At 38.9% G+C, this 26,654-nt stretch overlaps 2 protein-coding genes across 3 annotated transcripts in view; one reads left to right on the top strand and one right to left on the bottom strand.

Annotated features, from left to right (window-relative positions):
- LOC131696298 (uncharacterized) overlaps positions 1-26,654 on the bottom strand; it is a 357,871-nt gene that overhangs the window by 147,667 nt on the left and 183,550 nt on the right. The gene's annotated exons all lie outside the window — the stretch shown is intronic.
- Positions 1-26,654, top strand: part of LOC131696325 (TWiK family of potassium channels protein 7) — a 135,733-nt gene that overhangs the window by 92,982 nt on the left and 16,097 nt on the right. Inside the window, exon 4 of one of the 2 annotated variants that reach the window (XM_058984874.1) lies at positions 13,788-13,955. The exons of the other annotated variant lie outside the window; for it this stretch is intronic. Within the exon in view, the coding sequence (XP_058840857.1) occupies positions 13,788-13,955 (168 nt within the window). The remainder of the gene's footprint in view (positions 1-13,787; positions 13,956-26,654) is intronic. 2 annotated transcript variants of the gene reach the window in all.

Here is a 26,654-nt window from a genome sequence, read left to right as displayed (position 1 = left end):
CCTCGCAATTATGGGAGAAATCTACAAACGTGTCACCAAACAAAGGCGTTTCTAGAACAACCGCGCCCAGTGAGTTCGAAAAACCTCAAACCGCCGGCGTCGGTGGTAAAACTTGATGATGAGTTATGTTCTATTAATGACCATGCTGTAGTCTTGGGTGCAACGCACAGCTCCTACTTAGCAGAAGGCAAAGGATTCTTCACATTTCCTTTCGATTATTTCCATATGAGCCTGCCTAGTCCTAGTTTTCTGTTCTAAGTTTATAACTAATTCGCTCTAGAATACCTATCCGTCTTTCATTGCTTTGGTTTCTCTTAGTTTTAAATTTGCCGAAAATAGCCAAGAAAATCGATACAGTAGAGTCTTGCGGCAATAAAAACATAGTAACATACTAAAGTTACTTATCCAATGTGGTAAAGACCTTTAGGCTTATTTACTTCCAATTCCCTCTCCTCCCTCCTCCTTCTATTTTCCTTCCGCTCAGGAAATTATGAGAAGACACGGCAAGGCATGAATCCCCGACTACATAGGGGAACGTGCCATTTGAGCCAAAAATCTAGAGTTATTGTAGGGGTACAGAAAGCAGGCAGAGATGCATATTTATTTAACGCCGTCTCTAGCAAGTCACGGCTGCTTTATCAAATATCAAATATAACCAAAATGTTGGTGGTATTAATTCAATCGTTGAGCAATACCGTCTTGCAGTCTCCGATAAGAGTTTTGACATCATTGTCTTCGTCGAAACATGGTTGAACGATGACACGCTTTCCAGTCAGGTGTTCGGTACTGAATACGAGGTGTTTCGCTGTGACAGGAGCCCTAGCAACAGCCGAAAATCCACCGGAGGCGGCGTATTAGTAGCGGTTAAAACCAGCTTGAAGGCAAGAATCGTCGAGAACACCTCTTGGGTTTGTCTAGAGCAGATTTGGACAATTATCGAGCTTGGCGACCGTAAGTTGTACTTGCGTGCTTTGTATGTTCCACCCGACCGCGCTCGTGATACCGAATACGTTGAAGCACACTGCAGCTCAGTTTTTACTATCCTCGAAGATGCTAACGCTGTTGATGAGATCATGGTACTAGGAGATTTTAATCTTCCTTCTATTTCATGGAAATCTTCCCCTAATGGATTTCTTTATCCGGATTCGGACCATTCTGTTCTCCACCCTTGTGCAGTGAGGCTACTTGACAGCTATAGCTCAGCCACGTTACTACAAATCAATCCTATTGCCAATGAGAATAGCCGCCATCTCGATCTTTGTTTTGGCAGCGATCAGGTTTCCGCCACATCAATAGTGACAGCTCCCTCTCCCCTAGTAAAACCAGTGGCACATCATCCTCCACTGATCGCCACGATTGACAGCTCTGTGGTGCATGACTTCGATATATTACCGCTTTCTGTCTCCTACAATTTCCGTAAAGCTGATCATCGCAGTATCGCAGACCTTCTTTCCACCATCGATTGGGAAAATATTCTGGACCCCGAAGATGTCGAAACCGCAGTTCAAACCTTTTCAAACGTTCTGGTGTATGCTATTGACAGGCACGTTCCAAAGAAAGTTCACCATCGACAAACCGGCCCTCCATGGCAAACGAGTACACTGCGACGGCTGAAGTCTATAAAGAGAGCTGCCCTGCGGAGGTTTACCAAGTATCGCACAATATCACTCAGAGACTATTACGTCAGTCTCAACCATGCATACAAACGAGCCAGCCAACACTGTTTCTATCAATATCAGCAAATATTCAGCGTAATCTCAAGTCGCATCCTAAACGTTTCTGGAAATATGTGAACGAGCAGCGCAAGGAATCAGGTCTGCCGTCGTCTATGACTTTCAATGGGAATACAGCTACCACATCTCGAGACATATGTGCACTTTTTTCGGAAAAATTCGCGAATGTATTCACAGATGAGGCACTAACTATTGAGCAAATCGAACTCGCCGCTAGCAGAGCTCCACTTGTAGGCCAAGCTTTGGGTGCTATCGATGTCGATGCAACGATGATTACCAGAGCTTCCTCTCGGCTTAAGTCATCTTTCAATCCGGGACCCGACGGGTTCCCCTCCGTTATCCTGAAAAGGCACATTGAAGTTTTGATTACTCCGCTTCTTCATATTTTTCGAGCATCTATTGCTAGAGGAGTTTTCCCGTCTTGCTGGAAATACACGAACATGTTCCCTGTCCACAAGAAGGGTAATAAGCGAGACGTCAATAACTACCGTGGAATAACTTCATTGAGTGCAGTTTCAAAGTTGTTCGAGCTGGTGATTATGGAACCTCTTCAGGCTCATTGTAAGCAGTACCTAAGTGACGATCAACACGGCTTCACGTCCGGGCGGTCAACAGCGTCAAACCTGCTGTGTTTAACATCCTACATAACAGAGAGTATGGAACATCGTGCTCAAACCGACGTTGTTTACACCGACTTATCTGCCGCTTTCGATAAGATAAATCACGATATCGCAATCGCAAAAATGGAGAGATTTGGAATAAATGGTAGTGTTTTGCAGTTGTTTCGATCCTACCTCACAGACCGAGAGATAGCGGTTATCATAGGAGATTGTCAGGCCCCCACCTTCATTTCTACGTCAGGAATACCTCAAGGAAGCCACTTGGGACCGTTGATGTTTCTGCTATACTTCAATGATGTACATCTAGTTCTGAAGACTCCACGATTGTCCTTCGCAGATGACCTCAAGATATTCCGCCTAATTCGGTCAATTGAAGATTGCAGATTTCTCCAACAGCAGCTTGATGTCTTTGCTGATTGGTGTAATACGAACCGCATGTGCGTGAGCCCGAAGAAGTGTTCGGTAATATCATTTTCACGGAAAAAAGATTCGATTCATTTTACCTACCGTCTACTAGAAACAGACATTGAACGTGTCAGTCACGTTAAAGATCTGGGAGTGATTCTGGATCCTCAACTTACGTTTAAACAGCACGTCTCCTATGCAGTTGGTAAAGCATCTCGAGCACTGGGATGCATCTTCAGAATAGCCAAAAATTTTACGGATATCTACTGTCTCAAATCGCTCTACTGTTCTTTATCGCGATCAATTCTAGAATATTGTTCTGAAGTTTGGAGTCCAAACTACAATAATGGCATTGAGAGAATAGAGTCCGTTCAGCGTCGCTTTTTACGTTTCGCGCTTCGTAGATTGCCGTGGAGAGATCCTTCCCGACTACCTCGCTATGAAAACCGGTGTCAGCTAATTCAACTAGAGCCCCTACATGTTCGAAGGAATACTGCAAGAGCCTTGTTCATCGCTGACACTCTGCAAGGTCGTATAGATGCCCCAGCTATTCTGGAACAAATCAACATAAACGTCGCTCCTCGAACACTACGCAACAACATTATGCTCAGATTACCATTCCGACGCACTAACTATAGTATGTATGGAGCCATCGAATTTTTAACCAGGCAGCTACGGCATTTGATTTCAACGTTTCTCGACAAAATCTGCGTATACGTTTTTACAGACTATTTAATCAATTAGCTAACAACACTTGACCTTTTTATTTGTTTTTAATTATTGTATGACTATTGTTTTTGTGTACTTGATTGTTAGTAATTAGACTAGTATTTAAGTCAACATCATTGGGGCTTTGATATGCCTGTTGATGTATTGAACAAATAAACAAAAAAAATCTGCATGGGTTCGGTCACGCGCCTTCACTTTGCTGCCCGGAGTAAAAGAGTGCGGAAGAATCACCGTGTACCAGCATCGAGGAAGTGCGAGACAAGTTTCTGGCTCTTTGCGCAGAGAATGACTTACAAGATATGCGCAAAGAAGCAAAGATGTGGAATACAATCAGTAGAATAGTCCCTCATATACTAGCAAACTAGTGACCAGAGCTGATAGTTAGAATAAGTGCACCCTATCGGCCACCAAGGTATTTGCTAGATCCACCCCCGGGGACTAGCCTGAGTACATCGTCATAAAACTGGGAGTTACCGATGATTATGCTGGTCCGGTGAGCAGAGGGCACAGAGCACGAGGTGTGGTGGTGTACAATCGGTACACGACCCTATTCGTCCGTTTATCAAAAAAATCAGTTTATCTGGAAGAAAGATCTCAGCCACAATATTGGCATCTTACACTAGGTTCTCCAGTTGCAACGGACTTCCAGCCAAGATATTCTCAGATATCGCATCGGTGTTAGATTTGCCTCCACGAACTCTACCGCCTCAGAAAACTCCGCATACCACATCAAACAGAACCTCAACTTCATGACAGATAATAACTGATGAAATGATGAAACTTGATACCAATTCAGTAACCATAACACGATTGACTCTGGGGTTCCGCAATCAAAAGAGAGTATCAACATCTAGGGAAAAACGCAGGCGATCAAAACTTCACATTCGAAGAATTGTCCTTTCTCAACCAGGTTTCAGCTAATATTTGGCTAATGACACTAACCTGCATTGATGCTCATGAACCGCAGCCATTGACACCTGTCCATTTTGTCACCAGAATAACGCTCAAGACAGTTTTGAAAATGAGCATACTGGAGCGTCAAATTAGATAAATATCTCGTTATAGTTATATACAACGCTTATCACAAGAGTTTCAAACCGGTTGGCAGTTGGAATACGTTCGCTCGCTCCAACGTTTCTCGAAATGACAGAAATCATCGCCTGAGATTGCAGACTTCTAATTTTGTTATAGAACTATAAAAGACCAAGACAGTTGCCACTAAAAAAAATTCTGCAGATGTTCCTAAAATTAGTTTAGTTGGTCAAAACCAGTAATTTCCGTCCAGGGGAAGCGAAAGACGGCGCGTACTCGTTTCATTAGACGAGTATATTTCGGGAAAATAGGAAAAAACACGATTATATACCACTTTGATTAATCTTCATCCACTAGATTGCCACCACTATTTTCGCATCTATCGGAAATAAAATATATATCAAATTGCACTATTGAGTCGTCATCATGCTTTTTTTATTCCAACCCGTTCGATTGCCGTGTTTCAGCTATTTTGGCGCTTTCGCGAATTTTTCGGACTCTGTTCGCAAGAACAATGATTCTGGTGTAAGAATATGCGTAAATTGCAAAATAGAATTGAAAACGACAAATATATAAAATTTTGTGGGAATAATGCAATCGTTGAATTAAAAACTATCAACAATGTTCTTGAAACTGTTTGCTCATATAAATATGAATATGGTATCGTATCGTATACATTGCGGAATATTCCAGTAAATTTCTATTTTGAATTGAAAATAACGAAATGTTCTGTGTTATATGAAATATACGAATTGATTTTCAATGGCATCATAATTGCTTTAGCAAAAGTGATAGTTAAAATTATGAAGATCTATTTCGAAAATTTGGTTACCGTCAGATACGCTAATTATCAAATTATCTGAACCTTATCATGTGTTTCATCAATCGCAGACAAGAAACACGCCCAACTCGATTCGATTAACACATTCTAGTTATGTTAGTGGACGTTCAAAATTCAAACATAGCCTGTGCTCATATGTTACATCGAAACAATTGACGAATAACATGATATGCATGATGTAAAACTGTGTGAAACATGCAGTTTGTTGAATCTTAGTGTTGGCCGTAAAACGGGAATGAATAACATTCCAATGGCGCTCCGTATTCAGAAAATAGGTAAATTCGTCGCACAACGTATAGCATGCAATGCGACACAAGTGTTGCAACAATAAAATGTTGCCAGATATTTTTCGCTTTATTTTCAATTTTCGTGATGAGGTGGTGCCTTAACAATTGCAGCTATCCGTTATGTTGTAATTTTCTGGTAAACCACAGAACCGAACCCATTCCGCATGAAGGTTGTAGTTTACCGGAAAGCGAAAAAAAGCCAATATTTTTAAATTATCGACGTTGCAACTTTGCGGTAATTGTAGTATATGAGTCAACTAAAGCTAACGCTGTGACAGTGGTGCTAGTTTTCAGAAAACCATTTTATTTAGTTGGGATAAGATGGCGAGGCTTTATTCAGTAATTCAGCGTCTTTAGCTGTCAGTTTTTTGAAAATTGGAACGAAAAGCAACGTCGCAAATTCATTTTGCGACACTCATCGGGACATCGGAAAACAATTGGGAATCGTGCAATCAACCGTGAGTCGTATGACTAAAAGGTACTACTAAACTGTGAGCATCGAATGGAAGGAGAAATGCAGACAGAATGGATGTTCTATTAGTGGTCAGGATCACAAGCGTGTAGTGAAAGAGTTTAAGCGTAATCCAATGCTTCGGTCAGGGGTGTGCCTAAAAAGTTGAATCTGTCCAAGTCTTTGGTTCAGAGAGCCAAAGGCCGGGAGGAACAAAGTACAAAGTGCAGAAGGCTCCAAATCGTGACGAACGGAAAAATATAGTGGGAAAGTCATGGACGTGAAAACTGATGTACACCCAGATGCTGACGAAGCCTCATTATCTCATCATGGATAATAAGACTTGCGTCAAGGTGGACATTCTGTAGCTTCCGGGGCAACTATTCTTCACCACCCAGCACAAATTTGATGTTCCGGAGGAAGTAAGGAAGCAGAAACTTTCAAAGTTTGCCAATAAATACATGATTTGTCAAGCGATTTGCTTTTGTGGCAAATGGAGTAAGCCTTTCCTGACTACCGAGACTGTAAACGGGGAGATCTATCTCGAGGAGTGTCTTCAGAAGCCACTGTTTCCTCTGTTGAAATAACCCGAGGGTCATAGGATCTTCTGGCCGGATCTAGCTTCGAGCCACTATTCAAATGTCCTGGAATGGTACGAAGCCAACGGGGCTACTTTCGTACCCATGGAAATGAACCGGAACTAAGGCACATCGAAAAATTCAGCAGGCACTACGGAAGCATCCCAAGGAGGTTAAATCTGAGGAAGCCATGAAGAAAAAATGGGTTTCCGTACAGGAGAAGCTGAAGCTAGATGTTGTACAGAAACTAATGAGGGGAGCTGAGCGTAATGTGCAAGCGTAAGGTTGTGATGTTGTAGTTGAATAAAATAAATATGCCAAAAACTTACTAATGGGTTATATTGCATTGTCTGAAAGTTTGAAAAGAATCGGACAAACTTGGTAATTTTTTACAGCGTTTTTTCCGTGGTGCAATTTGATGTGGGATATTTCGGAAGGTTTCACGACCGTAGTCAGCAAATGGAAGAAGCATACAAAGCCAACCGGCCGTTAAATTCAAGGCAACTGCTGCGTTGTTAGCATGGACGAAGTGACGACCAAAGAAGCAGACTGAATTACCATCAGGCATTGCTACAAATGTCCCCCACAAAAAAGCTCCGTGCGCAATAGTTAATTGCGCGCGAGGGAAATACTACTAGCCTATTGAAAAAATCTTTATTTGTTGTAAATATATAAAAGGCTATGGCTCCGCATTGAATAGCGTCATATAAACGAACAATATAACAAAAATTTGGGATAGCACAATCACCAATAAGTATTAAGAATAAGTGGCCAGATGACAATAACAGAATCCCGTTCGAACATCTAAAAGTCGGGAGTGACAAGCAGGACGAAGCAATCCACTGCATGATCCTCAATATCGCATAACAGTCCTCAATATCGACTATGAATACCCTGTTCTGTTTAAAAGACTGCGCCCGTTGGCTGAATCGGGTGACGGTGAATACCAAAACAGACGATTTTAGACGATCCATCTTTACTCACCATCCGATTGTGAATTTTCTGGCAGCGTACGATTAAGTGAAACGAAACGAAAAGGGCAGATAACGATGGTTAAAAAAGAATAACCAGAGAGATATCTCACGTTAAATCGGTTGGAACCAAGCGATGGGATTTCAAATTTGTTGTTCTATATAACGCTCGAAGGTGCGATACGAATTTGTTGTGCAAAGGAACGGAACTAATATCACGATATCTCACAATTACTGGCAAAATATTTTGAAAACTTGTATTCTTACTGTAGAATTAACAAGAATGGTTCAGTACCGTCTTTACGCATGGGCACACTGGGCCAGGGCCAGGGGCCCCGGGCTTTTAGGGCCCCCCAACTTAGGATGAATATAGAATCATAGTTCCAAAAAATAGTAGCATTTAATTGTTTATAACTCTTTTGCATGCGGGGTAACAATGAATCAGTTGTTCGGATTCACACATTGCACCTTATCGTATGTGATTTGTGGAGTAATGGTAGCGATAGGGAACGAGGTACTACATGATCAGGATGGTATTGGATCAATTCAAACGTCAATCCAACATTCAAGTTTCAAATCATTTTGAGCAAAAACAATGAATTATTTTCTACAATGCTAGTTTAGCCTAGTCTACACATACATAGCTAATACATGTAAGAATCCTGGAAAATTGCAAACTTTCACGTACAATTTCTCTTGTCAGTATTAATGTTTGTGGCACATATGGTATGTGACACAATCATTAAAACGGCCAGGCCAACTGTGCAGCGTACAGAATGAAGATGATTCAAAATTATACGGCAATCAAATTATTCATTTAATTAAGAATTCAATCAACGAATCATTTAGAACCTTAAATAAGGAATAAACGTGGACAACCGTACTGACAGTTTCAATTTGATGGGGATTTGGTAAATCGTTGGGAGTGACTTGGCTAAAAAGGTTAATGTCACTCCTTTGGTCCTAAGCTCCTGGGATGGGACAGAGGTATTTAGTCCTGCCCTGGCTATTGAGCCTATATTATAGCGTCTTTACTCGCTTCAATGAAATGTTTTCTACAATACGTATGTAAAGTTCGAAAGGCACCAGGAGTGGCAACAATGTTACGCAAGGAAGCTGTATAGAAAGTGTAAGAAGAAGATGTCGAAATTCGGTACACAGTCCTTGTTTGGCAAGCGATCCGCGCATGTGGAAAATTTTAATTTTTTCGTCACATCAGGGATTGTGAATGGACAAATATCATGAAAATCTCTAAAAATGACTCCTGGACTTTTTTTTATTCAGTTCGTTTATTTGATAGGCACAAATGCGTTAGCTTGGCGGTGCCAAACTCGTTTGTTTTTACATTTTGAATATCTTAAAACTAGGAGGTTACAATGTTGAAATATTTTTTTATAAAAGAGGAAAAATTTTACAGCTATCTTAAAACTAGAAATTAAATGCTGTATACAACGGTGGGTTACAATAGTCTGTTTGTTTTTTTACAGCTATCTTAAAACTAGGATTCCAGTTTAATTCTCCTTCTGTACTTCTTGAGATTACACTATACTTTCGCGGCCAAAATAGGCATTTTCCACTATGCCGTCGTAGTCTGGTATAGAATCAATTATGTTATTTTTGTACGACACTCCGCCTTATCAAAAATATTTTAGGCCGTCAGAATCAGGAATCAGTAGTCGAGAATTTGTGCCTCACGGCCACGTACATTCGATGTGTTTCCTATTTCGAATGTTTTACATTACTGGTATTGAAATGATTTTTTTTGTAACTTAAATTTTTATTCATTTTTGTTTGGGTTTACATTTTGTATAATTTTGCAGTCAAAGTGGTATAGCGTTTGCTTTGCGTATTTAATGAGCTTCATTGGTAGATAGTTGCATTTCTGTTTGTGGCTGATTATGAATGAACTGCTAATGGTTGTGGTAGTGAATTGTTGAGATGAATTGTGTTGTTCATATTAGTAGGTTCGAGTAATTTCGAAAGTTGAAAAGGCTAATTATTGCTATTATTATTTTTTTGTTTCTGTCTCCTTCTGCACTGAGTGCTTATCACCGACATCAGAGAGGCGACTCTACCATCAAAACCCTAGACTTGCCAATTAACTACCGACGCCGTTTTTGAGATACTAATTCGTTGAATATGAAAATACGTATTTGTTTGCTATCTTCGCCTCTCCGAATCGTTCACTATAAAAGAAAGCACAAAACTTCTGTTGAAATATATAACAAAAATCTACCTCACCGGCAATTTGTGTATGAAGAGACACCATTTTAAAGAATCCTGCAGCGAAAAATGCGAATATCTAAAAAGAATGAACCTCGAATCGCGCACTTAGATTCGACATAATATCGATTGATTTCAATGGCTGTAATATTCAATATTATCATCTGTAAATGTAGTTGAATTATGATTGAAAAAAAGTGTGGCTTTTTTAAAGTTGGGCATTGACTTTTGCCAACTGCATCGTATCAGAAACAGTAAGAAATTGAGAACAACTCTGCACGAATCAATGTAACTTTTGTAAATCATGCAGTCATCATCTATTAACAAGTTGAATTTTATTAGCATATTGCAAAATATTTTTCTAAGATTGCCATAGCGTCAGGACAATGATTGCATGAATCGTCCACATTGTAGAGTTGACGTTTAACTTTCCTTACTAAACCATTCCTCATTATTGACGGAGGCACTCTTCAGCCCCAAACAACGTCTTACAACTATGAAAATCAGATTATATCATATGGGGTGGGAATAGCGCAGCTGGTAAGTCCATTACACTGTACGCAGCTCACCTGAGTTCGAACTCCCATAACCGCATATAGTATGTTATGCTCTTTGTCACCTTCGGTAAGATTGGTCAGAGATGCTAATATCTTTTTAAGATCTATCAAAATCACCTTCTGTTTTTCGACGGTACCTGGACATTTACAAGGCCACCTATAGTGATGGAAATGTAAATTTTTTTCTCGATATATTTTGATACCTACAGTATTTTTAATACTTCCACATGGTTCAATGATTTGGCTTAAATTTGAAAAATATATCTCAAGGTGGCATATATGGCTCCCTGATGCTGAAGAGATCATTTTTTGATCATCCTACTCTACAGCAGTATACACAGATAAAAAAAATCATGTAAAATTATGCTAACTATACTGCACATAAAGGGAACGCGACCCATAGTGTAAAATTATGCGAGTGATTAATTTTACATTGGCCACAAATCGTACTATAAATAACATCCGTATGTATTGGTGACGATACCGACATCAAAAAAAAATCCGTTAAATAATACCAAGACTTCAACCGACAATCATTGGCTCACCAGAGACATAACCTTATGGACTAGGCTAAAGCGACACATAACAACGTGACTGCAAAGTGGCGTACATAAGCTTCGCTTGAGCGTGAATGATCCAAGCGCATTGAGTTGCGGCTCGTGCATGTATGTGTATGACGCAGTTAGTTTTTCTCTCTGCTCAACACCGTTTTGTATAAAATCGTGTAAAAATAAGATATTTTACCTGAAAGTTGAATGAATAGCGCGCAGATCTCGAGCAGAATAATGCAAATTTCCATAGGATGATTTTCAGGGGTCATTTTATGTGCATGATATATAGCGTAAATTTATTCCTGAAACATAATTACACGAAAAGTTTTACTGCGATATCAGGAAATACGCTGAAATTAATTTTCATATTTTTTTGCTGTGTATACATGTTCAATTATAGGGCCCCTCAACTCAGTTGTGCCCAGGGGCCCCGAGTGGTCTTAAGACGGCTCTGGAATGGTTCCTAAACGAACAACATGAGCGACGTTAGAACCCTCGACTAGACTGAACAATTCTATAGATATTGTCATATAAAATTTGAAGCTTTACAAGGACAATGTGGACTAAAAAAATACTTTTCATCCATTGTGTAATATAATTTTAAGAAATTTTTCAGCATTGCTAATTTTTAGGTTACAAATAGGCCTTAACAGTGCCTCTTGAATAAGTCGGTTGGATTGCTATTTTAAAATGCTTTTTACTGTTGTTGTATATTGAAAATGCTGCCTACTAGTAAGAAGCATTTGTATAGAGTACTAAATATCAATTCATTAATGAATATAACTTTAACTTGGAATTGAGTTTGGGCACACAATCCCTAAATGGGGTGAAAAACACTATTGAGTTCTGTAAGATGACGCCACGAATGAACTCTTGCTGAATGAAGTTCACGTTTGACAATTCTCGGTGGTTTGTTTACTTTGTCAGTTGCGTGAGTTCGAGTGCAACGGGTGCTCATCTGTCACATTCGAACTCACGTAACTCCTATGTAAACAAACCACCGAGAATTGTCAAACGAAGTTCATCATTTTGTGGGGTTATGCCGGTTGGTGTAAAACCTAATTTGGAATACTTTTGTTTCTTTGTAGAGTGCAGAGCAAATCTACGGATTTAATGTCGCGAGAATCTGGCATCGCTGATCCATGTGGATGGGAAGAACAACTATACATACCTCATTCACTTTGATATTTGATATTTGCCTCTTTCACAATTTCTAGAATCGGATTGTTTTCCATCTTCATTATATTGCAGCATTCCTAGTATTATCTTCGATTCACTTCTCGCCTCCACATACACCGCGATATCACAATTACTACGTTGCATTTCGATTCAGTTATGGGCTTCTGTGCCATAAAAGTTCCTCTGTTGTATAACAGTTGTTGAGTTTTTTCAGTGTGATCAATACCTCTTACAATTACATTTCTGGACTATATGCGGTGCTTAATGGGCATATCGGCTAGTCAACTAGGTCCCGATAATCAAGAATTCAAGACCTTATTGGCAGTGTTCATATTGCACCCTGATTGCTGTTTCAGTTTTGTTTTCCCATATGACCTCGTCCAAAGCTACACTGGATCGCATCAGGGAGCTGGTTTTAATCTTCACCTATGTGACCATGACCTTTTCCGTTTACTCTTTTTCCTCGAGTCTCCTCGAAACAAATGCGTCTGATTTTGTGCACGTTGACACCCAATTCCACGAGTTTCAGGTTCTCCTTCCTCGCCGTTTTGGGTTCCCCTCCAGGTGCTATCTTCTCTAGTAATTAGTAATCGCTTTCATAATCACACGATTATCTTAGCAAGCTGGATGGACACGGTTCTTTACGGCTTCCAATTCCGGATCAGCACTAGTCATGAACGTGCATCTACGCCTACTAGTGAATGGTAAACTCACTCACCGTTTCAGAGGTAGTTTCATCCATCTTTACTATGCTACGGGAATAGCACAGCTGTCAACACTGTAGTTTTTGTGTTATATGAATGTATTGATTCTGTGTGTATCACTGTATCTCTGAAGTTGAGGGAATTGACATAAAGATTTGTGTCTAAATACTTTTTTAATCAGTTTGTTTCTATAATATGCACGAATACCAAGGCAGTGTCAATTTCTTATTTTTTACATTTTAAATATTTTAAAACTAGGAGATTACGATTCTGAAATACTTTATATTAGATCTAGGAAGAAATTTTTTACAAAGCATATACCATAAATCTTCGGTCGAGTTACGGTGTGAAGAAAGTTACCCAAAGTTATCTCAAAACTGAGATTGGATAAGTTCCATTTTATTTCAAAGAGCTATCAGCGCAACAGGCTGCTCTCTGCCCTGTCCAAGCAGTTTGAGAAGATAACATATAAATTGCAAGATAAATTTAGGTATGATAATATTTTTAATTAGGTAATTGTGTTCAAGATTGAGAATCGGTTGCGACTCTGTTGAAATAGAATATCAAGGTCGGTGGCCGGATGGGATACTAATGAGTTGGTTTATTTGCAGTCTGTCTTACTCCGTTTTCCTGATTATCCCCATCTGTGAATATTAATTAGTTATCAAGATCAAATAATTACTCTCAACAGACTATTCAAGCGACATTAATTTGATTAATTTGAATTATATTTAACATTTACTAAGGATGTCGCTCTTTCCATCTCACTACAAATCATAACGTTTTGGACAGAATTAAACGGTCCTCCACCAGAAATAATTACGCACAGACCATTTACTGAAGTGGATTTCAGTTTGCTTAATTAGCTGTTTAATTTTAATTTCATCTCAACAGTTTGTCTCACTCAATATTCATTCTACCGGCAGGTTATGGAAACATCGTGCCAGTTACGCTTTGGGGACGGATCTTCTGTATACTTTATGCACTAATCGGTATACCGCTAACGTTGACTGTGATTGCTGACTGGGGGCGTCTTTTTGCAACAGCTGTATCCACCGTGGGACATCACTGGAAAACGATACTTCCTTTCGCAAGTAGCTAAATAATATTGGATTACGAATTTCATTAACTTTGCTGCTCTATATTTTGGAATAAGTATGTAGGGTGGGTGCTCCTATAGTTGAGATGTACCATTAGTTGCAGTAGTGGGTTATACGCCTAACTAAGGTACCAACCATCAACAAATATTTTTTGATCGATTCATCGCACTGAAATTATGCGACAATAAAACTGTTATCCTTGAAATTTGCTCAAATAACTATCGAAAAAAAATGATTTTCTTTGAATTTTGAGCTTGCAGGTCCCATAAGAAATCAATGGGATTTGCAACAATAACAACCGAAATTAGCGATTGCACCACTATTGGTACATGTGTTCCTATAATGGTACAAGCGGTTTTGAATACATTAATTGGTTATTAAACCATATTTATATTTTTCCTATGAAGTAGGGATTGAAAGCTTTCGCTTAATGTATTAACATTGCCCATAGGTCTATTCCTCGATTTTTAACAAAAGTTTTCCTTAAGTATGCGACTATTGGTACATCCACCCTACATAAATATTTATATCGATACAATGTGTGTCGTCTCTTCTGCTCTTCTCAATCATGAAATAAATATCGTTGTGTGTAAATTTATCCGAAAAATATTAAATTTGATAAGTTGAAAATATCCTTTACATTTTATTCAGTACGCCCCCAAATTTTACGATGTACTCGAACATTAGTTTAATCATCGATAGCATATTATTTTATCTTTTTTTAGCCTCTCTTTTATTATGCTGTAAATGTTATGCATTGGACATATTCCATCTATCTAGAAAAAACTCTAGAAAGAGAACTGCGGAGACTCCATTTTGGATCGATTGGATTCGCGTTTAGCTGTCAAAAAACGAATCCAATCGAACATTGCCTATCCTTATAACATTGAACGTGTTGCAATACAATGCCGGGGCATACGTTGCCAAAAATGCTGTTTTTCTCTCCGCAATTCTCTTACTAGAGTTTTTCTACATCTATGCACTCATTGAATGCATACATGCTAGAAAATTCATAAAAATCACAGCAGAATAAAAATGACGGAAATAGAAAATAAGCAAACTGTATATTTTTATTTCTCAGTGCATACTGAGGAATAAAAATATGCAGAGTTTGCATATTTTCAATTTTCGTCTCTGTTATTCTGCTGTGATTTTTATGCATTTTCTAGCATTCATCTAGTGTAGCGGTTCTCAACCTTTTTCGTACTACGAACCCCTTAGAAATCACCCTGGATTACTGCGGACCCCCACGGATGAACATTAATTTTGTATGCCATCGATATGTTTTTTTCAGTTTGTTAGGAAACAAGACTTGAAATTTCAATATGCACTCGATGATCCAGTGGATAAACTGAATATGTTCAATTAATAAAATGGAGAAATGTTGGACACTAATTAAATACAGTTAGTTATTAAAAACAACCATCTTACTGGCCTATTTGAAGTATTTGCAGTTGAGGCGAGGAAACATCTGTCAATCACGAAGCAGGAGAGGTTGGATATTTTGCGATGACATGCGACGATAACGGTAGGGTGTCATATGTAGCTTTTTACTAATGTTTGTTCAAACTGGAGGTAACGCTATAATTCTAATAGCTATGGAGTTTTTTTTTTAAATAAAGCGGAAATAGCGTTACAGATATATCGAATCCCCTTTACACCACTCACCTAGTTTCGGTTGCAAAATTATTTTTAAGTTTCATCTATTAAACGTCACTTTTGAACAGCTGTTGAGATATCATGCTGCAATTCGACAGAAAAACAAAAGCGTATATAGTGAAGTGATCGAAAAAGTTTTTAATGCTATAAAGAACCAACGGGATATTGAAAATTTAAGCTAAAACAAGAAATTTGAGCTGTTTCTTTCATAAAATTCCAACAGGAACCACTCGCACAAGCCAATTTAAAATATTGCGATAATCATATTTTCACCGAATTAACAATGTTTTGTTTCGGTCTAGAATAGCGAAAAACAATCCTTAGTTTGTAATATCAGCACAATGGTTAAAGGACCAAAAATGGGAATCTTTTTTTTAACTATTTTTGAATATAACCCAAACAAAATTCTTAACTAAAATCACATGATTTTTAAGTGTGCATCATATTACATATTAGAGGTCAAACTTATGGATTCCTTTAATACATTCAAAAAAGCAACTTTCAGCCAAATTTTTTTCAACTTTATATTGTTACTGTTAATAGTTTATAAACATAATTTAGTGAAAAAATATGATATTACTCAATTTATTAAATATCAAGAAAGTTGATATTTTTTTTTCAAAAGAAATGTATTGTTTCAATATGGCGACCATATTGAATAACATAGGTACATTTCTTATGGAGAAATTATCCCCCTTCCGATTATGATGAGCTGAATTCCTAATGCAAATTCTACTAATTTAGTTATAAGTTTTGTGCCGCGCAAATGTGGTTAAAAATATTTTTCTTTAAGGAGAAAACATAGTTTTTGTCTAAAATTTCTTCCCTTAGGAACAATATAGTATAGTGCATATTGCATTGGCCTGCTTGGCCAAACCAAGTTTCGACTGCTTTAATTCTCAGCAGCTTAACCAGCTTAATTTCGTGCGGGTCATCACGCATGACTAGGGGTTTGGACAAAAACACGAATAGTGTTTTCGTTTTTGTAGTTATCGTCAATCCGGGTCTAGTTTGGTTTTGTCACTAAGTTAGTGTCGCATTCTGATGCATTCTGAAATGCAAATTCCATAACAAGGTATATATTTTGTGCTTTTATACCTTTAACAAGCAAATGTGGTTTAAAACAATTTTCTCCTAAGTGAAAAAATTGTGTTTGCCAAAATTTAATATAGCATAGTGTCTGTCACGCTCGCATATAAACGCATTTCGAGTAATTATTTTGCAATGCACATTAATTCCTTTACTAAATAGACGTTGACAGCACTATTAAACACGCTTATTCTCAGCTACTTATTGCAAACAAAAGTACTTTTATTCAAAGTTGAGTAAATTTTTTTTGATTACTTAATGTGATGTATGAACGACATTGGTAGTACATCATTCCTACGCGCTTCTTGTCAGAAATAAGTAGATTTGACTCATAAAAACTACAAACGTGTTCTCAAAAATGAGTAGAGAAAAGCAAACAAATTTTACTCAATTTAGAGTAAAAAATGCTTTTAATTGTAGACAATGCCTGAGAATAAGCGAGCAGAACTAGGAAAATAAGAACATCATCCTGGGGACATTTCCTAATTCGGAAGGCTGTTCTGTACAGGATAGACTATTATACTGCCCTTGATTGCATATTTGTCCCATTTTCTATGGGATTTCTTATCTTTATGAGACTGATTTGCGATCATAGGCAGTGATAGTGATAGAAATTTGAAATATTTTAGTCATTTTTGCCTTTCTCATATAAAGAAGTTTAAGTTTAATAAACGTTATAACGCTCCCATAAGATGCTATTGAATTTTAGTTGATCCGACTTCCGGTTCCGGAGTTACGGGTTGAAAAGTGCGTCACACAGCAAATTCCCATATAAACTGATAATACTGTGATGTTCGAATGATGTAATACATATTAAAATGAATTCAACATTACTTGGATTGACGGGTCTAGATCACTAATGACCAATCGAAGTAGCTTTGACCTAATTGGTCACTTATGACGGTTCTTGATGCCATCAAGGAACTTGCAAATTCCTTAGAAAATATATGTGATATTACCTATTCCACAGCGCATTCTTGTCTGATTTTAACAAAATTGATTTCAAATGAAAGACGCGACACTCCTATTAACTGCTATTGAATTTCATGCAGATTTGACTTTTGGTTCCGCAGGGTTGTTAATCGATCATTAATCGTCATCGTCGATAACGTTAACCACCCGTCAACGTCATCGGAAACTCCGTTAACGATAATGTATCGTCGTATTCATCGACATCGTCGATAATTCATCGGTGGTTATCGCGATACATTATGCGTTACTTTCCCGTTTATTGGAGTTGAAGTGTTTAGAATAAATAACTATTGAGGGACATGTTGTTGGCAGTTGAAAATCAATAGCTTTGGACATTTTCTATGCACAGGGGCGGAGGAGGGGGGGGGGGGGTTCCGACGATGTGTCAAAATGCAATTTTTGTCAACTTTTCGGGAGTGTTTTAAATTGAAGGGAAAGTTATTGGCAGTTGACAATCGATAGTTTTGGACATTTCCAATACACAGGGGGTTCGACGATGTGTCAAAATGGATTTTTTCAACTTTTGGGGATAGTTTATTATATTGAAGAAGTTATTGGTAAGTGAAAATCAAAAGTTTTGGGCATTTTCAATGTACCGTCGGTGCGACAAAATAGAAATTTTTTCAACTTTTCGCGAACTTTTTATATTGAAAGGCAGGTTGTTGGCAGTTGAAAATTGATAGTTATGGGCATTTTCAATTCACAGGAGGATCCACCAGTGCACAGTGTTTCCAAAGCGTCAAAAAGGTGAAAGAAATTCTTTGAGCCACGAAAAAACATTTTTAGCTATTGTGTCTTCAGCAAACTTTATTTATATTTTTTGCATTTAAAAAGTATTAGTTGGGTGATTAATCCCTCTAAAGCTGAGAAGCAAGTTTTGTTTGGTCATTTATGAAAATAAAACTTTTTTGGTAAAGTTGTTGAGCATATCTTTAGTATTAACTTTGCTGAAGAGACTATGTGTCTATCTGTCGATTTTAATATACATTTGTGGAGATTTCTTTGATATACCCCTGAAAATTGCTTTTTTCCAAATACTTTCCCTGGTAATTTTGCAGAATTTCAAAATGTTCCAAGATTTTATTCTGCATAAGAAAATACAGAATTTTTGTAATGTAAGTTTATTTGTATCTCTTCCAACTTAGCAGTTATCGAATGTTTTAGTGTCCAAAAAGCAATATTTTGGTATGGAAGCCGCAAATTTCCGCAGACGAAGCTATACCAATACGAATCTGTAAAACAAACACTATCAAAACCGTTTGGTGAGCTCTAGCCTACGTTCAAGTCAAATTCGAGTAAATTCCTTCTTTAGCATATTTTTTTTATCTTAGAGATGTAAAATATACAAAAATAAAAATACTGTACTGTAAGACCTCCTTAAGGGAAATTTTTACTAAATGGTCAGAACGGGTTATGAGGCTTTGTCGAGGGACTAAAGACAAATATATTAACCGCCGCGGTTTATTAAAAGGGAAAAAATGTTAGTCCAGTTGTTTGCGTTTCGACTTCGTTTCTTCAGAACCAGAAAAAATATGTGCCGATTTTGCCAATGACATCGTTTTATCAGCCTAAAATTCACCAAGGGGCTGATAAAAACGGGTCTTCACCATATTCAAAAAACGACTAAAGCTCTATTATGAGGCTGTACATAAATTAGAAAACATATATAAGGGTAAAACAAGGAAGCATGAAGCATCTTGTTACATAGTGAAGAGAAGTAACGAAGGAGGGGGCTAAAAGCTTCCCAACTAAAAAAGGAAATCAATCATTGGAAATATACTCCTTTTTAAAATCCAAAACCTCCTAGTTCAAATTAAAATTATAATAAAATCTGTTATTCACCACTTAAATGTGTAGTGTAATTTGTGAATGTCCTAATAATAGTGGTTTCTAATTACACAATAGCTCAAAATTTGTTTTCTTCATGGTCAAAACAATTTTGATCACCTTTTTGCAGCTTGGAAACACTGTGCACTGTAACTTTCCCTTCAATCATTCATTATAGAGCACTCAGTCGAGATAGAAGTCTTTTGTTGTCGGTCCGTATACTCTATAGCGACAAACAGTGTTAATCCGCGTTCAAGGTTATTCGCACACTCTACGCCTAGTCGAGGTTTCAGTATCTTTTCCCTTTTTTGTGTTTCTGTTTCTGTTAGCCGGTCAGTGCAAGTAAAGCAGTGTTCTTCTAGTAAGCCGTCTGGATACCATTACCTGCAAGAGTTAAGTATTAGTTTACGTTTCCCCTTCTTGGTTGTCTTACTACCGTGCACTATAGGCAATAGGCCCGTGCAAAAATGACTTCCCCTGACGGCGGTTCATCTCAAGGTGAGATGGACGTCGAAACAAAATCGGCTCCCCGGCTCAAAGTATATCCGAGCTCGGCCACCGGGCCATTTGTGATCTTCTTTCGGACCAAAGAAAAAAACTGTTTGAATATGTTGCAGATTTCTCGAGTTCTGACGGATCGGTATTCGGCCGTGACAGAAATATCGAAAATTCGCCATGATAAGCTTCGGGTGGTTGTTAGCAGTTCAACTCAGGCAAACGATATTGCTGGCTGCGAGCCCTTTACGAAGGAGTAAAGGGTGTACATTCCAGCTAGCAGGGTTGAAGTCAGTGGGATCGTTTCCGATTCGAGTCTGAAATGCGATGACCTGCTAAAATATGGGACTAGCTGTTTCAAAGACCCCATGCTTAAGCCAGTGAAAATACTGGAATGCAAACGTTTGCATTCAGCATCAGTCGCAGCTGACGGGAAGAAAATATACGTTAACTCAGATTCTTAATGGCCCCTCCTTTCAGCGCTCCTCTTTGACAAGGTTCGTCTACCTGTTCGCCTTTTTGTGCCACGGATCATGAACTGTACTAATTGCAAACAATTGGGACACACAGCCTCCTATTGTAGCAATAAAGCCCGTTGTGGGAAATGCGGTGGGAATCATGCGGATGATTCCTGTGGTAGAGATGTCGAAAAGTGTCTCTATTGTGGGGGAAACCCACATGATCTCGCTTCATGTCCCGCGTACAAACAGCGCGAGGAGAATCTTAAGCGTTCCCTTCAGGGACGCTCTTCGCGATTTTTGCAGAAATGCTTTATCTTAAGCACGCCACTTGTCTCTACGAACATCTGTACCAACTTGTCTACTGACGAAGGCGACTGTGATGAACCCCAGGAGGGAACATCTTCTGCTGTGCCTAGAAGCAATAGAAAAAGGAGGAACATTTCTTTTCCCAAGCTTCGTCGTAAAGGCCAGAAGGTGTCTCTTCATGGCCCTCCTAAAATAACTACTCAAGGAAGTACTGGTGTAAAACCGAAGCAAGCTCCCGGTTTCATTAACCTGAGCTCAGAAAAGGAGTTCCCAGCACTTCCAGGAACATCAAAAACCCCAAGTGTTCCCATATCTCAGCCAGAGAAAGAAAACAGCGCTGGCTTAATAAATTTCTCTGACATTGTGGACCGGATTCTTACAGCTTTAAATATTTCTGACCCCCTTAAAAGCATCTTGATAAGCTTTCTCCCCGCAGTAAAAACATTCTTGATGCAGTTCACTGCGAAATGGCCCCTCCTTTCAGCGATTGTATCCTTCGATGGCTAATTCATCGAACGAGGTCACGGATTTAATCACTGTTCTACAGTGGAATTGCAGAAGCATTATCCCGAAAATCGATTCGTTTAAAATCTTAGGAAATAATTTGAAATGCGATGCATTTGCCCTATGCGAGACATGGCTCACTTCAGAAATAACCCTACACTTCCACGATTTTAATATTATTCGCTTGGATCGAGAAGACTCTTACGGAGGAGTACTTTTGGGGATCAAAAAGTGCTATTCTTTCAATCGGATCGACCTCCCCTCAACACCAGGCATTGAAGTTGTCGCTTGCCAAACCAGAATTAAAGGCAAAGATCTTTGCATTGCTTCCACCTACATCCCCCCTAGAGCCTCAGTCAGCCACCTACGGCTTTGCGATATTGCGGAACTCCTCCCCGCACCGAGGCTAGTTTTAGGTGACTTCAACTCCCATGGCACGGCATGGGGTTGTCTTCATGACGATAATCGATCTACCCTACTCCATGAGCTTTGCGACAACTTCAATATGACCATTTTGAATACGGGTGAAATGACACGGATTCCTGCCCCTCCAGCGCGTCAGAGCGCCTCAGATCTGTCCCTCTGCTCGACATCGCTGCGGTTAGATTGCATGTGGAAGGTAGTCTCTGATCCCCACGGCAGCGACCATCTGCCAATCGTAATTAATATTGCTAACGGTTCAGGGCCACCGAATACAATCAATGTTTCGTATGACCTCAAACGAAATATTGATTGGAAGAGCTACGCGTCCGCGATATCCGAAAAAGTAGAATCGACACAAGAGCTTCCTCCGGAGGAAGAGTACGGGTTCCTGGCTGGCTTGATTCTCGATACCGCGATTCAAGCTCAGACTAAACGCGTACCAGACGCGAACTCACGCGGGCGTCCTCCCAACCCATGGTGGGACAAAGAGTGCTCAGACGTGTACGCGGAGAAAGCTGCTGCGTATAAGATCTTCCGGGACGACGGGCTGCCAGCTACCGACAGTACGCGATGGCGGAAACGCGCATGAAGAGTTTGATGAAAGCCAAAAAACGTAGCTACTGGCGCCGATTCGTCGACGGACTAACGAGAGAAACATCGATGAGCACTCTTTGGAGTACGGCCCGGCGTCTACGAAACCGAAACAGCACTAACGAGTGCGTGGAATATTCAAACCGTTGGATATTCGATTTTGCCAAAAAGGTTTGTCCGGATTCCGCCTCGACACAGAAGATCTACCGTGCCGCGTCCCCTCACGATAACGCGAACGAAACACCGTTTTCGATGGTGGAGTTCTCACTTGCTCTCTTGTAATGTAACAATAAAGCCCCAGAGCCAGACAGAATCAAATTTAACTTGTTAAAGAATCTGTCAGACTCAGCCAAGAAACGCTTGTTGAATTTATTTAATAAGTTTCTTGAGGGTAATATTGTCCCTCATGACGAGAGGCAAGTGAAGGTCATCGCCATTCAAAAACCAGGAAAACCAGCCTCCGACCACAACTCGTATCGACCGATTGCAATGCTGTCCTGTATCCGAAAGTTGTTCGAGAAAATGATCTTGTTTCGCCTCGATAATTGGGTTGAAGCAAATGGCTTACTGTCAGATACACAATTTGGTTTCCGCAAAGGCAAAGGGACGAACTACTGTCTTGCGTTGCTCTCAACAGAAATTCAAATGGCTTATGCTAGCAAAGAGCAGATGGCATCAGTTTTCTTAGATATAAAGGGGACTTTTGATTCAGTTTCTATCACAATTTTTTCTGAGAAGCTGCACCAGCATGGTCTTTCACCGACTCTAAACAACTTTTTGCTAAACTTGCTGCCTGAAAAACATATGCATTTTTCGCATGGTGATTTATCGACATCATGAATTAGCTACATGGGTCTTCCCCAGGGCTAATGTCTAAGCCCCCATCTCTATAACTTTTACTTGAATGACATTGACGAATGTCTTGTCAATTCCTGCACGCTAAGGCAGCTTGCAGATGACGGTGTGGTCTCTATTACAGGTCCCAAAGCCGTCGATCTGCAAGGACCATTGCAAGATACCTTGGACAATTTGTCTGCTTGGGCCCTCCAGCTAGGTATCGAGTTCTCCACAGAGAAAACTGAGCTAGTCGTATTTTCAAGGAAGCGTGAACCAGCGCAACTACAGCTTCAACTAATGGGTCAAACTATTGCTCAGGTTTCAACTTTCAAATATCTCGGGGTCTGGTACGACTCTAAAGGAACCTGAGGATGTCACATTAGTTATCTGAAACAGAAGTGCCAACAAAGGATCAATTTTCTCCGTACAATAACCGGAACATGGTGGGGTGCCTAGGAGACCTGATCAGGCTGTACCAAACAACAATATTGTCGATGATGGAGTACGGAAGTTTCTGTTTCCGCTCCGCTGCGAACATACATTTCATCAAATTAGAGCGAATCCAATATTGTTGTTTGCGTATTGCTTTGGGTTGCATGCACTCGACACATATGATGAGTTTAGAAGTGCTGGCGGGCTTAAAAATCGATTTTAGGACCTCTCATATCGATTGCTCATCCGATGCGATATCTTGAACCCGTTAGTAATTGCAAATTTCAAAAGGCTTGTCGAGCTCAATTCTCAAACCCGATTTATGTCCTTGTACTTCGATTACATGGCACAAAATATCAATCCATCTTCATACTATCCCAACCGTGTCAATCTCCTTCATGCTTCTGATTCAACTGTATTCTTCGACACATCCATGAAAGACGAGATTCGTGGAATCCCGGATCACATACGTCCGCAAGCGATCCCAAGCATCTTTCATAGTAAATTTCGAGAAGTCAACTGCAACAAGATGTTTTACACCGACGGGTCAAACCTCGACGGCTCCACTGGCTTCGGTATATTCAATCAAAACCTCACCGCCTCATTCAAACGCAATGATCCTACTTCAGTTTACGTCGCAGAACTTGCTGCTATTCAGTATACCCTTGATATCATTGATACTTTGCCCACCGATCATTACTTTATTGTCTCGGATAGCCTCAGCTCAATCGAGGCTCTCCGTTCAATGAAACCTAGAAAGCACATTCCACATTTTCTGGGGAAAATCTGGGAGCGCCTGCGTGCTTTGTCTGTAAGATCGTACAAGAATACCTTAGTTTGGGTTCCCTCGCATTGCTCCATTCCAGTTAATGAAGAAGCGGACTCTTTAGCTAAGGTGGGCGCTTTACAAGGTGACATATATGAAAGACCAATTAGCTTCAGCGAATTTTTCAGTATTACTCATCAGAGAACGCTCGAAATTTGGCAAACTTCATGGAACAATGGTGAACTGGGAAGGTGGCTACATTCGATAATCCCTAAGGTATCGACGAAACCTTGGTTCAGGGGGATGGATGTGGGTCGGGATTTCATCCGCGTGATGTCTCGGCTCATGTCCAATCATTACACGCTGGACGCACATCTCCGGCGTATTGGGCTCGTGGATAACGGTATCTGCGCTTGTGGCAACGGTTATCACGGGACAGGCCCGTAGCCAGGAGTTTATTTCGGGAGGGGCTTAAAAAATTATTGTATAAAGCTTTTTTATTTCGATTATACAGGTTTTAACCTTATGGTTATTCGCTTCTTTTTGGGTTAGAAAATTTCTTTAGAAAAATTTCTAACCCTACATGTGCGGGATTGATGAACGAACCGTGATGAGCTGCGTAAAAGGTAATCAATTTACCAACTACGCTTTACCCGCCCCTGCATAAAGCTTTTAGTTCTAATTACTTCATATTGTCACTAGAAACTAAACGAAATTTTGAAAAGTTCTTAATGAAAACAAAGCCAAATCTAAGACAATCCATGTTCTTTGTCACAAGAAAGGCTATAGTACATCAACGAATTATTGATGTTTAATTTGATTTTTATTATTTATTTTTATTTACAAGTTACAATTTACTCTTGTTGCAACAATGGATATTCTAGAGTTCTCAGTATTTATGCGCTAACCGAATATGACAATCCTTGACGGTGCTGGAAAACGCAAGGTGTTCTAAGCTACACGTTTAAAAGGTGTAGATGACGCTAAATCGAAATGAGTAGAAAAATATCCATAAAATGTTCGATCGAAGAGAATGTCGAAATTTGCACAAAATCTTCTGATTTAGCAAACGAATTGTAGATGGTTCAACTTCTATTTTCTTGATCTGGCGTCCTGTAACTATTACCAGTTCTAATGCATCATGCTAACATAATTTTTTGGCATACCCCAGTTAGGAAGGAGGATCTTTGGTGATCAATAGGATCAAAATATATGGGTCATTCCACGTCTGATTTACAATCAAAATTTGAATTCCTTCCAATTTTTTTTCTTGCATTCATTAGTTAAAGTAATTGACACGTATTTTTTATTTTGGCTGAATATGATTTTTTTCAAGTTATTAGTTTTTGAACTTTTGAAGTTTATAACATTGAACATTTTTCAATCACTTATAACTCGGAAACTAGGGGCATATCACTTGTGATGCATTTTTAAAAATCAGCGAAATTAAATGCATTTCTTTCCATCAAAATAGAAATTCATAATGTATTTTGCGTCGCGTGCAATGTTTTTGCGTTGCGTGCAATGTTGTTTGCGTTGCGTGTAAGACGTCAAAACCCTACAAAAAAACTAGCCCTACATTTAACAAAACGTCGAACAAAGTGGATCAGCGTAGTACGTTTGTTAAACAAACTTTTCTGCGAGGGAGTGCAAAGCTGATGCAAAAATGGAAATTAAATGCATTTTTTCTAATTTGATGCAAATTTGTTATACATTCTTCGAGTGATCTGCCCCTAGCTCGGAAACGATTCGATATATGGAAAAAAATATTAAATAAAAAAGTTGTGTACTCAATGAGCTCACTGAAAAAAATAGCAATTTCATTTTGTTATATAACTTATGAAATTTGCAATTGTTTGAAACAAATTGAATTTTTTAAAGTTGGACCAATTATTTACTTATTATTTTCTTTAAATATTAAAAATCATGTTAAAATAATTGTACAAAAATTTGGGAGTGGATATCAAAATACTTTGCGAGATATTACAATTATAAACTTAAAACAAGGCAATTTTACACCAAACGCCTAGTGATAGGCCTATTGTAATTGAAATATCTCGTAAAATACTTCGAATTTCTTTCTGAAATTTGTCCACAATCTTCTCGATATAATTATAAATTATTTGAAAAAGCTAAAAAGATTTTTTTGGCTCCACCCTGAAAAAAAATTTGTTACTAATATTTGCATAATACATAAATTATTTAACAAAAACAAATATTACAAAAAAAATCCGCCGAGATCTTCCGAAAACGCAGCTTTTATTATTTAATGCTTTTTTCCAGAAATCTAATAGTTTCTCAGTTATGAGGGAATGAAAAATATCCAATTCT

Source organism: Topomyia yanbarensis, chromosome 1 (assembly GCF_030247195.1).
Source record: "Topomyia yanbarensis strain Yona2022 chromosome 1, ASM3024719v1, whole genome shotgun sequence".
In the NCBI taxonomy this organism is placed as follows: domain Eukaryota; kingdom Metazoa; phylum Arthropoda; class Insecta; order Diptera; family Culicidae; genus Topomyia; species Topomyia yanbarensis.
Note: the sequence above shows the minus strand (reverse complement) of the source record. Positions and strands in the feature narration are given on the sequence as shown.